We start from the raw sequence: 12,433 nt of genomic DNA, 5'->3' as shown, positions 1-12,433 counted from the left end.
CAATTGCTTCCTTCTTTTCCTAGATTCATTACAGAGCAAAAGCTTCTCTTTTCATGTAATCTAAACTATTTTAACTTTTGTTAGTGTCTCAATCCCTTGTTTGGTTAGGAATTCACCTCCTGACCAAAGCTGTATCTGCTCTCCTCTAATTGCTTTTGGTAGGAAATTCATGTAAGATGTGTGTATGCTCATGTATGATATGTATGTCCTTATGGATTATCTAAATTCATCTTGCTAACAGCATGAAAAATGTCTCTGCAATCTGGCCCATCTATCTGCAAAGAAGACTGTTATTTCCACCTTGACAAGAACAAGATTGTGACTAGTTGTTTTCTCCTTCTCTCACCTATCTCTAAGAGTATTAAATGATCATTATATCTATTTTCCACCCACCCACCCACCCACCCCCCCAAAAAATGTATACACACACATATATGTATGTATGTATTGTTGGTCTAGGAGTATAATTTTCATGGATTTAAAACAAAAGCTGTTCTCTTAGTTACTAGTTTTTAGCTCATATTTGCTAGCTTAACTCCTTCCCGCCAAGTATTAGTTGTTCAAAAGACCATAAAATATAGTAGGTAGTGAGCAAACCCATTTATCCAAGGAAACAGAAATCAGAGAAGTTATTAAGACTGGAATATACTAGAAAATGCTCAGTAGGAAATTCTTTCTTTGCTGGACATAAGATGAAATTCCATCTCATACCAAGAGAAAGGCTCTGATCTCACCCAAAGGGAGAATTTGAATTCTCTAAGGAGACAAGCTAGAACTCAGGGACATGATGAGAAGCTGGTTTCTCCTACATGCCTGGAACTTCCAAAGTCTTTGAACATACCTTCCTCCTGAAAATATCTAGACCATACACATATCTTCCAAGGAAGCTCTGGCACTAGCCCTACTTCTTATACAAGTTTCTAATTAGTATCCAGTCACATTCAACTTTCTCTCCCCTAATCTGGAATCACATCTCCTTCTGCACATGAAACAGCACACAAAACAGCTCAGGCTTAGGCAAAAACATGCTCCTCCCTTGGGTCAAAACCTTTTATAGTCTCTTGTAAAAATCACCAATGCCAAATTCAAAACCTATAATCATACAGCAAAAACACAAACATCAGCACCTTACAATGATAATGATTTTCCTAACATCTCAAATAACCAACCTAGAATGCCATTAAAAATATATTGAGTTATTTCTGGGTGACCATTACGATGGAAGATTAATAGTTTCTCTAATTCTCATGACCTCTCAAATCTCTCCAAAATAAAAATTGTGACATAATAATCCTAACAAGACAAGAACCCAATGAACTTACAGTAGAGAAGGTGAATTCTTAATCTTAGTATACTTCCTCAGTGATTCCCCCCCCCAACCAGCTACCACACTGTGACAGTGCTACATGGGCTGACCCACCTAGATTTGTAAAAAGACTCAATTCTGCTCCCATGCCCATCTCCTTGCAGCTTCAGAAAAGCAAAATTCAAAACCTTGTTCTGGCTAGGACTTGTTGTTTAGTCATTTCAGTCATGTCTGATTTGTTGTAACTCCATTTGGGGTTTTCTTGGGAAAATATTGAAGTGGTTTGCCATTTCCTTCTCCAGATCATTTTACAGATGAGGGAACTGAGGCAAAAAGGGTCATATTTGAACTCATGACTCCAGGCCCTGCATTCTATCCACTGAGCTACCTAGCTAATCCATCTGGCTAGGAGTACAGTGTGACAATGTTCTGTGTTGTAACAGTATTCAGCTAGAGAACTGAGGAACAGAGGGAAGTAGAGGACAGTCCATCATACCTGAAGCAAAGGAGACTAGTTTCCAGCTGGAGTCAGTTCTGTTCCCCCTTACAGCCCACACCCCCAAACCCTGCAGAAGTCTTCGGTGTGTATTGGTAGATACATTCCAAAATATTTTATCTATTATATAGGTTTTTTTAATAGAATTTCCCTTTCCAGCTCTCCCTGTTTGGTTTTTTTTTTTGGCAACATAGAGGAATGTTGGTGATTATGTGGATTTGTTTTAGATTTTAAAATTTGCTGATTTGATTTATTGTTTTAATTAATTTTTTGGTTGATTCTTTAGGATTTTCTAAATGTATCATCATATTATTGAAATCAGGGGGCTTGTTAAGGATCTGACTTCCCTTATATATCCATAGCTTCCAAAGTCTTTTTACCTGTCTCCCTCCTGAAGAATATCTGGAAATGTGCATGTATGTATATAAGCATATATATGTGTGTGTTATACATGTGTATGCATGTGTGTGTGTGTGTGTGTGTGTGTGTGTGTGTGTGTGTATCCCTAAGAATTTCTGATATTAACCCTGTCCCATATGCAGGCATTCAATTTCATATACTGTTTAGCATTCTTTCTCCTAATTCAGAATCATGATTTCTGTATGCATAGCAGTATACAAAATAATCTGGGTTTGGATGAAAGCTAGTTACATTCCATATGCAGGTTGCATATCCATTTTTAATTTTTTTTGTGAAATATGGTATAACTTGTTGGTCTAAGTCTAACTTCTTTCATATTGATTTCCAGTTTTCCAAGCAGTTCTTATCAAATAGGTAGCTCTTTCCTAAGTAATTAATGTTTTTCAGATTTCCATAATACTGGATTATTCAATTTCATAATTCTGATTTTCTTTTTTTAGTCTATTCTATAGATCTATTTTTCTTCAAAAATCACATGTTAAATATAATCTTTATTGAATTATGATCATTAACTGATATGTTTAGTATTTCTGATTTTTTAATTTTTTGGTCGGATCTTTATGTCCCAAAATATGATCAATTTTTTTAAATGTGTTATGTATAGCTAAGAAAAATGTAAATTCATTTTGTTCCCATATAGTAATAACTAGAGAGCCTTCACCTCTAATTTTTAAACAGTTATATCCAAGTTTTTATCTTCTTCATTGTTTATCTTATGATTAGATTTGTCAATATCTGAAAAAGATACATTGAGGTCCCCCACTATTACAATTTTACTGTCTATTTCTCCTGACAATTCAATTAATTTTATTCCTTTAAGTATTTAGATGCCATGCTATTTGATGCATATATGAAGTTTTTATATTGACTTTCTGTGGTGCATTTAAGCATAATGTAGTTTCCCTGCTTATCCTCCCCTATATTCACTGCAGCCTTATCTGAAATCATGACTGCTGTCCCCACTGGAGTTCAACTGAAGCATAATAGAATTTCCTCTAATTCCTCACTTTTGATTCTATGAGATTCTCTATGTTTCAAGTGTATTTCTTATAAACAACATGTTTTTGGATGTTTTCTAATCCATTTTGCCCTAGGTGAATTTGTACTATTCATGTTTGTGATTATAATCATTAATTGTGTTTCCCTCAATCCTATCTTCTTGTACCTTTTCTCTCTTTGCTCCCATCCTCATCTATGCAAATAAGAAGGTGGTAAAAGAAAGTAAGTTTTCCTCATTCTTTGCTCTATAAATGAAAATGGTCTGTTTCCTCTATTACCATCTTTTCTTTACCTTATTCTTTCCTTGGTCCCAGGTTGTATTGTTTCTTCCTTTCTTTTTAATCTGTCCTTCTTGATCTCTTCTTCAGGGGAATTTGTTTTGTTAATGACTGTTACCTTACCTATTTTGCCCTCCCTAGTCAATCTAGGCTTCTTGGTATTTGAGCTCTTTTTTTCTTATTGCTTTTAGCATTTTTTACCTAGAAGTTTTGGAACTTGGCTATGGTATGCATGGGATTTTCCATTTTGTGGTTTCTTTCAGAAAGTGCTTAGTGTAATTTTTTAACATTACTTTCTGGTGCTGAGATCTGAACAATTTCATTTTTGATATCTTGAGATATAATACCAAGGTCTTTTTTAGGTTATGATTTTCATATAGGCTGATAATTCTTAGATGTTCTCTCCTTAGCTTATTTTGCATATTTTAATATTATATTCCTTACATTTTCTTTGGTTTATTTTTTTCAGTCTTTTAATTTTGTTTAAATATTTCTTGTTTTATTTAGTTGTTTTCTGTTTAGCTTGTTCTGATATTCAGCTATTCATTTCTTGGGTAAGAAATGAGCCACTTAGCTACCATCTGTTTTAAAGTCTCAATTCTCCTTGCCATTGTTTTCTTCCTAGCTATTCCATTTTGGATCTCTTGTTTCATTTTCTCCAGGTACTCCTATGATCCTCTTGTATATTTTTTGTGTATATATACCAGCATACACTTTTTTCTTGAGATTCTTCTTGGACTTGTGGGATTAGTCACCTCTTCAGGGTGTGTTCATTGGGTATCTCTCAATCCAAAATATTTCCTCATGAAATTTATTGTTTAGTTTGTTCATATCACCTGTCTGGGTCCAAGGTTTGTGCTTGGTCAAACTCTACTTCTATGTCACTTGATTGTGTGGTCAGACTTTACTTTATCCTGTGTACTATGGTAAAGGCTAGGTTCCATCTTATTCAAGAATTATTTGAGCCTATTACCTGAACCATAGCTCAGCCCCAACATAGCTGGATGCTAGGTTAGGAGAAAATTGCCTGGATGATGCTCAGGATCTTTTTTTTTTTCTGTGGCCAAAGCTCTGGGGCTACCTTGCTACTGAAATTATTATTATCTCCAGTTACATAGACCTTAAAAGACATCCCACACTAGGATCTTCCTAAGGCCTTTCTTTCTTTTTTCTTGACAGTCTGCCTAAGGCATTTCTCTGGCTGAGAAGCCACTCTCTCCCCTGGGCTCAGCCTGGGGCCTTTTTAACACTTTTTCTTATTGTAGTAGTCTGAGGCTGTCTCCTTGCTGAGTTCCGCTCAGGGTCTTTTCTCCTACTGCCTTAGGGATCCAAGGATACACTCTTGTTGGTCCTGCTAATAGCCCCCTTTCTCACTGTCATGAGACTGGTTTGCACTAGTCTTTCTACCTACACTAGGCTTCATACATTCCAGATTTCTATTGCTTTTTTTATGCAACTCTGGGCTGGTAGAGGATTTTCTATCTGACTCTAAATTAAAGTCTTGAGTGCATTTTTACTGAAGCATTTGTGAAGGATCCAGGCTCCTCCTAGCATGCTGCCATCTTCCCACAACTGATTTGTTTTCATCATTGATTTATCTCTCCAGATTTGGATCTTACTTTAAGTGCTAGCATGAAACTAACCAAAGACAGCTTTTTGAATATCTTATATATGCAACCTTTGACCACACCCTGTAGAAGCCATAAGTTTCCTCTGAATATTTGGAAGTCCAAGACCCTAGGATTCCCTGTGGTGTGTAACTGATTTAGTTATAACCTATTTCTTGTTCACTACCTCAAGAAAATCTAAAAAATAGACTGAGCGAAGTGTGATTGCTTCATACATTTATGTAGCACTTACATAGCATAGAAAATGTTAGAAATTAGAGGATGGTGTTGGGGTGATGAGAGAGGAGAGTATGCTGGACCCAGACACAGAGAACTGCTTGTCGTCTGAAGTGATGGCTCAAATTTCCTGGATAGTGTTGATTCTGATATTGAAAGGAATCATCGTCTCCTAGAAAACATCAAAGGGAAATTCAGTGATGAATTCTTGGAGTTGCAGGAGAGAGCAGAAGCTTCACATGAGCTAGCAAGACTTAGGCCCAGGATACTGAAAGTTCAGAAATTTCATCATTGTCTTCAAATACAACAATGGATAATTGGGCTTGTAACACTCTAGGCTTAGAGCTGGAAGAGACCTTGAGATCATCTAGTCCTCCTGACATTCATGCTGTGAATAGAAAATCAAGATCCAGAAAGTTGAAATAATTTTCTCAAGATCACACAGGTATTTGAAGCCAGAACTTGAAATGAGGTCCTCTGGCTCCAAGTTCAGCATTCTTTCCACAGCATCACACTTACTCTCCTAAGGGGATAGAGTCTGGCCAGTTGTTCTTTGCTTCCACAAAAAACTCATCAAGGGGCAATGGTTTTAAGCTCTAATATCTGGGAATGGAGTGAAATGTCCAAAAGCATTTATTAAGATATAGGGGTACTAAAGACTAGGACAGAAATTCTAAGGAGTTCATGATCTATTCAAGATATTGAAAGCAGGATCAGAACTCTGGAAAGGCTTAGTTTATCTTCCTATAGTTAAGCTGAACTAAGTGGCATTTTAAGTCTCAGCTGAGCTGAAGGCTTCTAGATTTTTCTCAAAGATGCTCTAGAAGTCTTTAAAGTACACCTACCTTAAGCATATTCTGGAGTGCAGGTCTCTGCAAAAATAAAGACACATGTGAATGCATTTGCAAAAGCATTTCCTACCACAGAGCTCACTAAGTGAACAATAGTTCATGTGGTTAGATGTGATCTGCTAAGAGGTTGGTATAAAATAGCTTTCAAAATATGAAAAGCGAATAGAGGAAAAGAGATTGGAGCACAGGAAGTAGACAGACAGGGCAGGGAAGAGCTAAAACTTCATTCTTATTACCAATTTGTTTGGGAGTGATGATTCTTCTTTCATCAAATCTTTCTCTGTAGATAAACCTGTAAAATTCCTGTAGGGCTTTTGGGTTCTCATCTGTATTTGGACCTGTAGAGAGAATCAGGATGAATAATTGTGAGATCTGACACATTAGTTCTCTAATCCTTACTTCTGTAATAGACACTTCCTATAATGAGTCTCTCATTTTTGCTGCTTAGTAAATTTAATTGTTAGCATGAAAGGAAATCAGAGGAGAACTCAGTAGTGGTTGAACAGGTCAGCACTTGTCCCCTGCCAACAAGTCCCCTTGCCCCCCCCACCTCAGATGCATCCCAAACCTTCATCTGTATAGAAAAAAAAAACATCTAAATCTACCAAACATGAACTAAAACAATGCCCCCAAATCTCCAAAAGTGAAGAGGAAGAAACATGTGCATGTTTACCTTCTCCCTCTATCTCTTGCTTTGTTCAAATCAGACTCTGCCGTGTGTGTGTGTGTGTGTGTGTGTGTGTGTGTGTGTGTGTGTGTGATTTCAGTTGTGTCCAACTGTTTATGACCCCACTTGGGGTTTTCCTTGTCAAAGATACTGGAGTGGTTTGCCATTTCCTTCTCCAGCTCATTTTACAGATGAGTAATTCAGGCAAATAGGATTGAGTGACTTTCCCAGGGTCACAAAGCTATTAAGTGTTTGAGGCTGGATTTGAACTCGGGAAGATAAGTCTTTCTGATTCCAAGCCCAGTGCTCTGTCCACTGCACCACCCAGCTGTCTCTGCTGCTTGCTCACTCACTAAGAAAAATCTGTATCAGTTCCTGCAGCCTGAGAATGTGACAGCTTAGCAGTGTTAAGTCCCTAGCTAAGGAAATCTGAGATGACTTGTAGAGTCCACTGTCCACTTCCCTGGGCTTTGATGAGTATCAAATGCAAAACCAAGCTGCTCCTGCTACTTTCAGGGATTTCATATTTGAGAATGTAGAAGACAATCTGGTGGACAGATTTTAGCAACTGCCTCACATACTGAGACCGTTCTCTTGATTCGTAATACATGTCACTTACCCACAAGTTGAGCCATTCTGATTTGCTTGCCTTGAAATCCTCTTTGACAATATAGAATGCAATATTTCTCCTCAGATGTTTTTACTGTGGCACAGGTATAGTGTGGGCATCTGTCTATAAGGGAACAGTGAGAATATACCTCTTTAGCATTCTAAATCCTCTTAGGAAATATCTGTATAGAGGAGACTGAGGCATACTTGAGAACTCCACTTCTGGTCAGAAAGCAACCATAATCTAAGAATCACCAAGGATAGTTACATGACTCCAAAGCAAAATGACTTTCCCCTTAGACTTCATGCAGCACATCATTTTGTACTTCTCTTGTGGAATTATCATGGACAATTACGTATTATAGGAACTCAGGATTCAGTGATTTGGATTTGGAGGGAGCTTAAGAAAATCTAATCTAATCTCTCATTTTACAGATGAAAAAACTGAGGTCCAAAGAATTTAATTAATTTCACCAAGGTCAAAAAGATGGCATACGGGGGGCAGGTAGGTGGCACAGTGGATAGAGCACCAGCCCTGAAGTCAGGAGGACCTGAGTTCAAATCTGGCCTCAGACCAAACACTTGACACTTACTAGCTGTGTGACCCTGGGCAAGTCACTTAACCCCAATTGCCTAAAAAGCAAAAAAAAAAAAAAAAGATGGCATACAGTAAGTGTGTAGAAACCCAGTCTTGAGTCAGTGAAATAATCAAATTGATTCTGTCATCTTTTAATTGATCCTATTTACCATTAATTGATTTTGTTCTATAACTTACCTAAGTCGTAGTTTTTTGTCTCTGAGCTTAGTTCAGAAATACAGCTGGCCTGCAATGAGTTAAGTTCAGAAATCCAGTTCTCCTTCTAACCACTGTTCTACTCTTGCCTCTAGGCAATCTTTTATCCTTGAGAGATACAGTTGGACACTAGGGAATCTAATCTAGTATCTATATACCACCAAGCTATTCTTCAAGTATGTCTGGTTTGTTATCCAAAGAAGTCTGGTCCACTATCTCTGACACAAACAATAAAAGAGGGAGTTGTTGCTAGCCCCTCATTCCCGACTTCCATCCAATTACATTGTTCCCCATGCCTAATCTCTGTGACCAATCATCTTGATTTTGCTATGTTGGTGTTGAGCTCTTTTGTTGCTGGTCTTGTTCAGCAATTGTTCAGTTGTGTCTGACTCTTCCTGACCCCCTTTGGGGTTTTCTTGGCAAAGATACTGGAGTGGTTTATCATTTCCTTCTCCAGCTCATTTTACAGATGAGAAAACTGAGGCAAACAGGCTAAGCGACTTGCCTAGGGTCACACAACTGGTAAATGTCTGAGGCCAGATTTGAACTCAAGATGACAAATCTGCTTGACTCCAGGCCCGGAACTCTATCCACTTGCTCCCTGCCTATGAAATCCTGTTCTTTGTTCTGTACTTCTCAAAACTATAAAAGAGAGTTTTCGTCCTCATTCAAGGTATTAGCTTTGCTGAGGAAACTGAGATCCTATTTATTGGTGAATTCATGCCTTACTAATAAACTAATTGTACTCAAAACTTTGTGCCTCAATTTACCTTATTTTGACCATAATAAAAGGGAAACCTTCATTTGAGTCTCACCTCTGACAAGTCACTTAACTTCTCAGTGTCTTCTTGCAAGCTGGTGGTTATCTACATTGGTAGGATTATACTCACTGGGAGTTACTGATACCAATGAAATCATGGGTCCTGCCCGAAGTCACATAATTAATAAGAACCATTAAGTATCTGGGTATTTGTGCTGTTAAGTGGGGATCATGTCTTATCAATATGTATTGAGAGAAGACTGTGAGCTCTTTTTTCTTATTTTTGTCTTATTTTTCTATTTGCCTGCCTAGATTTTAGCACAGTGCTTCACACTAAATGAGCTCTTAATAAAATCTTTTTTTATTCATTCATTCCTTTGAAATTTGTCTCTCCTTCAATGACAAATCCTCCCTCAATGGAATTATGAGGCAATTTAAGTTTCTTTTGAGAATCTCTCCCACCCCCATGTGCCTCCAATTTCAAAGTCCCAGGCACACAACTGTGCTGTGGTACCCTACATTTGCACAGCCCCCTAAAATGCTCCACAGATATCTCCTCCTAATTCTCTGGATCTTCTCTGAACTAACCCCAGCTCTAATGCATTTTTTGGTATCAATGTATTAATGCATGTTTTTGTCTCTCTTATTTCCTGAATTACACATGTGACTCCTTAAAATAGCCTTTATGAGATAGTACCTTTGCCCAAGGAAATATCTAAAGGTGAGAGTTTCAGATCCTGGGATTCAACAGGGATAAAGAGGTTAAGAAAGTGTTCTTGTGTTTTCCCAAAGTCTATCATGGGAATAGCTACCTAATCTACCTTCGCCACTTCCATCCCCTTGATCACAGTGATTTGGTCAATTACGTCTGCAGGAGGGCAAACCTCCTACTAGTTCAGTCCATGTCATAGAAAAGCCTGCCGAACTCTCCCTATAATGTCAAGAAAACCCAGCCTTTGGACTCCAGAACCCCAGAGAAGCCTTTGCTTGAACTTGACAAGTTACTTCAAACTGGGATTCTTTGTCCCTGGGGGTGCTTTTAATGTGATATGTTAGAGTGACTTACTCATGGTAATTCTACCAAGTTCATCTGTTTTTTCCAATATCATATTAATCTCTTCACAGTTGTCATCCTTCCTGGAAAGCAGAATGCACATGAATAATTTCCCCAAAGACAATAAGACTGTTAGAAATGCACATGTCAACAAAATCACAAAAAGTCATTTGATTTCCAGATTCCTGAATCAAATCTCAAATTGGCCAACTATAAGAGAATACCCGAGAGCAGATCAGTATCACAGTTTGTGCCCTTAGTAGTCCTATTCATTAAAAAAGTTTGTGTGTGTTCCTATTCATTTTTGAATATCAAACATTTTCTGGGCAAATTTATAGAACTAGAGGTCATAGAATACTACATTCTCTAAGGAATCAAAAATAACAAGTGGCCACAAAGGAAATGGAGAAAGGTATATGGTATGAATAGGCTGTGATGCATAACCTATGATGTCTTGTGTCATGAACTATGTAGGAGAGAGGCATCCACAAGGGAACTGGGAAAGTTAGAAGAGTCCTGAACCCATATGGGGACCAAAAGTTGGATAGTGACTCAGAAAATCAGTCAATAGATGAGAAGGAAGCATTTCAGCCATTGATGCTAAAAGAGACAGAAACTTCTTACTCATATATGAAAACTTCCAACTACTGTGTGTGCTTAGATTCAAAGAGCACAGGCTATAGAGTGATATTCAGAGGCTAAAGAGCAATAAGTTCTAGGTGTGGTCCTAGAACAGGGAAGGTAAGGGATGAAGCAGACTGACAGGGTAATTCTGGGCAGGCTATTTACTCCATGGTAAATTTGGCCTCCATTCTGGCATCATCAAGGTAGGTGATGGTCAAAGGTGACACATCCCTAGGCATCTCCCCTTCAGGAAATTTCTCGTCTACTGAAATGACCTTCACATAGTATGTGCCCTAGAGAGAATTGTGGTATGTAGCCAGATGTTGAGGAGGGACAAATGAGGGAGTAACAGATCCCTCTGCTCCACAGATATCTCCTCTTAATCCTCTGGATCTTCTCTGAACTAACTCCAGCTCTAATGTGAAATTCATCCATAAGTCAATTACCCCAGGAACTATCATGGACCTGTGGCAGCACATTCAGACTGAAAAAAAATTTGGAAGAACCCAGACCTATAAAGTTGCAGCAAATATTTCATGGTCCAAAACAGAGCAGGGATTTGGCACTGATCCTTCAAATTAATCCTCACAAGCAGTGGCTCTGAATCATTAGAGGCTCAATTCCACTTGGGAGTATAACTTGTTTGAAATGGCCATTGGCAGAGATAACATTAGCTGGATAATAGCCCCTATGTCTAGCCAACTCTGGGCAGAATACATAAAAGTAAAAGCAAGAGAAGAGTGAGATCTTTGACCTGGTTTCTACCTTTTGAACTACCATCCCTATCACCACCACCAGATTAAACCCAAAGTTTTCTGGTTGAGTCTATTGTCCTGAAACTACTGTCCCTTGCAGAATGAGAAAGTTGCAGGTTCCAGACATGGCTAAAAAGGAGAACGAGGGCTTTAATTGATATCCTCTTGCTAGCACATATCTTCTCTCCCCACCTCTCCACTCCAATTCTACAGCATTTTCCAAAGCAGTCTTACCTCCAATGGTCTAGATTCAGAAAATTTAAAGTCATCAGCATGGAGGATGGAGAAAAGGCTTAGTGCAACAGTGAGGAACAGGACCTTCATCTTGACAAACATTTACAGGAGCTTCTCCTCCTCAGTCATTCACCCAATGAAGCTGGTTAGAATATCTAGGCCCCTCTCCTACCAACTGCCTCTTTATATTTCCTGGGCTCATTGTGACACTGAAGACTGATCAGCCTTAAGCGTAATGATCAGGCTGTCATATGATGATAGGGCATTGGGGGGAAAGAGAAGGGGGAAATAATGTATTATTATTTTTGGAAGCACTGCATCTTTCTGAATTTTGAATGACAATACAGAAAAAAAATCATCTAAGAATAAGAACTATTTTAATGTCTATATCCTCCATGGATTCTAATAATTGATATGTTTGTTGCTGGGAAGGAGATTATAATCAGAGTAGGAAGTTTTCAAAACTTCTTTATTTTGAGTAATATGGAAAAATCAACAGCTTCAGTCCAATGCCACAGCCTCCCCAGCTCCACCTACTCATATTTTCTGACACATTTTGCAGGGCTTTTCAGGTACATTGGAGACCTCCCTGTAGTCTTATGTGCATGTAGTAACAAGAACCCTGGACAAGGAAGAATTCAAAGAATATGAATTTGAGTCCCATTTCTATTATTCAGTCAAAGTTGGAAAAGGCCTTTCATCATTCATTTGTATAAGGCTTTCAACTTTTCCAATCATTGTCT

The 12,433-nt window shown here is 38.2% G+C and overlaps 1 protein-coding gene across 1 annotated transcript in view; it reads right to left on the bottom strand.

Moving 5' to 3' along the window:
* Positions 1-11,780, bottom strand: part of LOC110205113 (late lactation protein-like) — a 42,553-nt gene extending 30,773 nt beyond the window's left edge. The window contains exons 1-5 of the mRNA XM_078149164.1: positions 11,691-11,780; positions 10,867-10,994; positions 10,090-10,160; positions 7,481-7,594; positions 6,431-6,532 (exon numbers count right to left, since the gene is read on the bottom strand). Coding sequence (XP_078005290.1) covers positions 6,431-6,532; positions 7,481-7,594; positions 10,090-10,160; positions 10,867-10,994; positions 11,691-11,780 — 505 coding nt within the window. The remainder of the gene's footprint in view (positions 1-6,430; positions 6,533-7,480; positions 7,595-10,089; positions 10,161-10,866; positions 10,995-11,690) is intronic.
* Positions 11,781-12,433: the final 653 nt, after the last annotated feature.

The sequence above is a fragment of the Phascolarctos cinereus genome, unplaced genomic scaffold (genome assembly GCF_003287225.1).
Source record: "Phascolarctos cinereus isolate Bilbo 61053 unplaced genomic scaffold, phaCin_HiC Scaffold_2;HRSCAF=192, whole genome shotgun sequence".
In the NCBI taxonomy this organism is placed as follows: domain Eukaryota; kingdom Metazoa; phylum Chordata; class Mammalia; order Diprotodontia; family Phascolarctidae; genus Phascolarctos; species Phascolarctos cinereus.
This window is presented reverse-complemented; position numbering and strand designations above follow the sequence as displayed.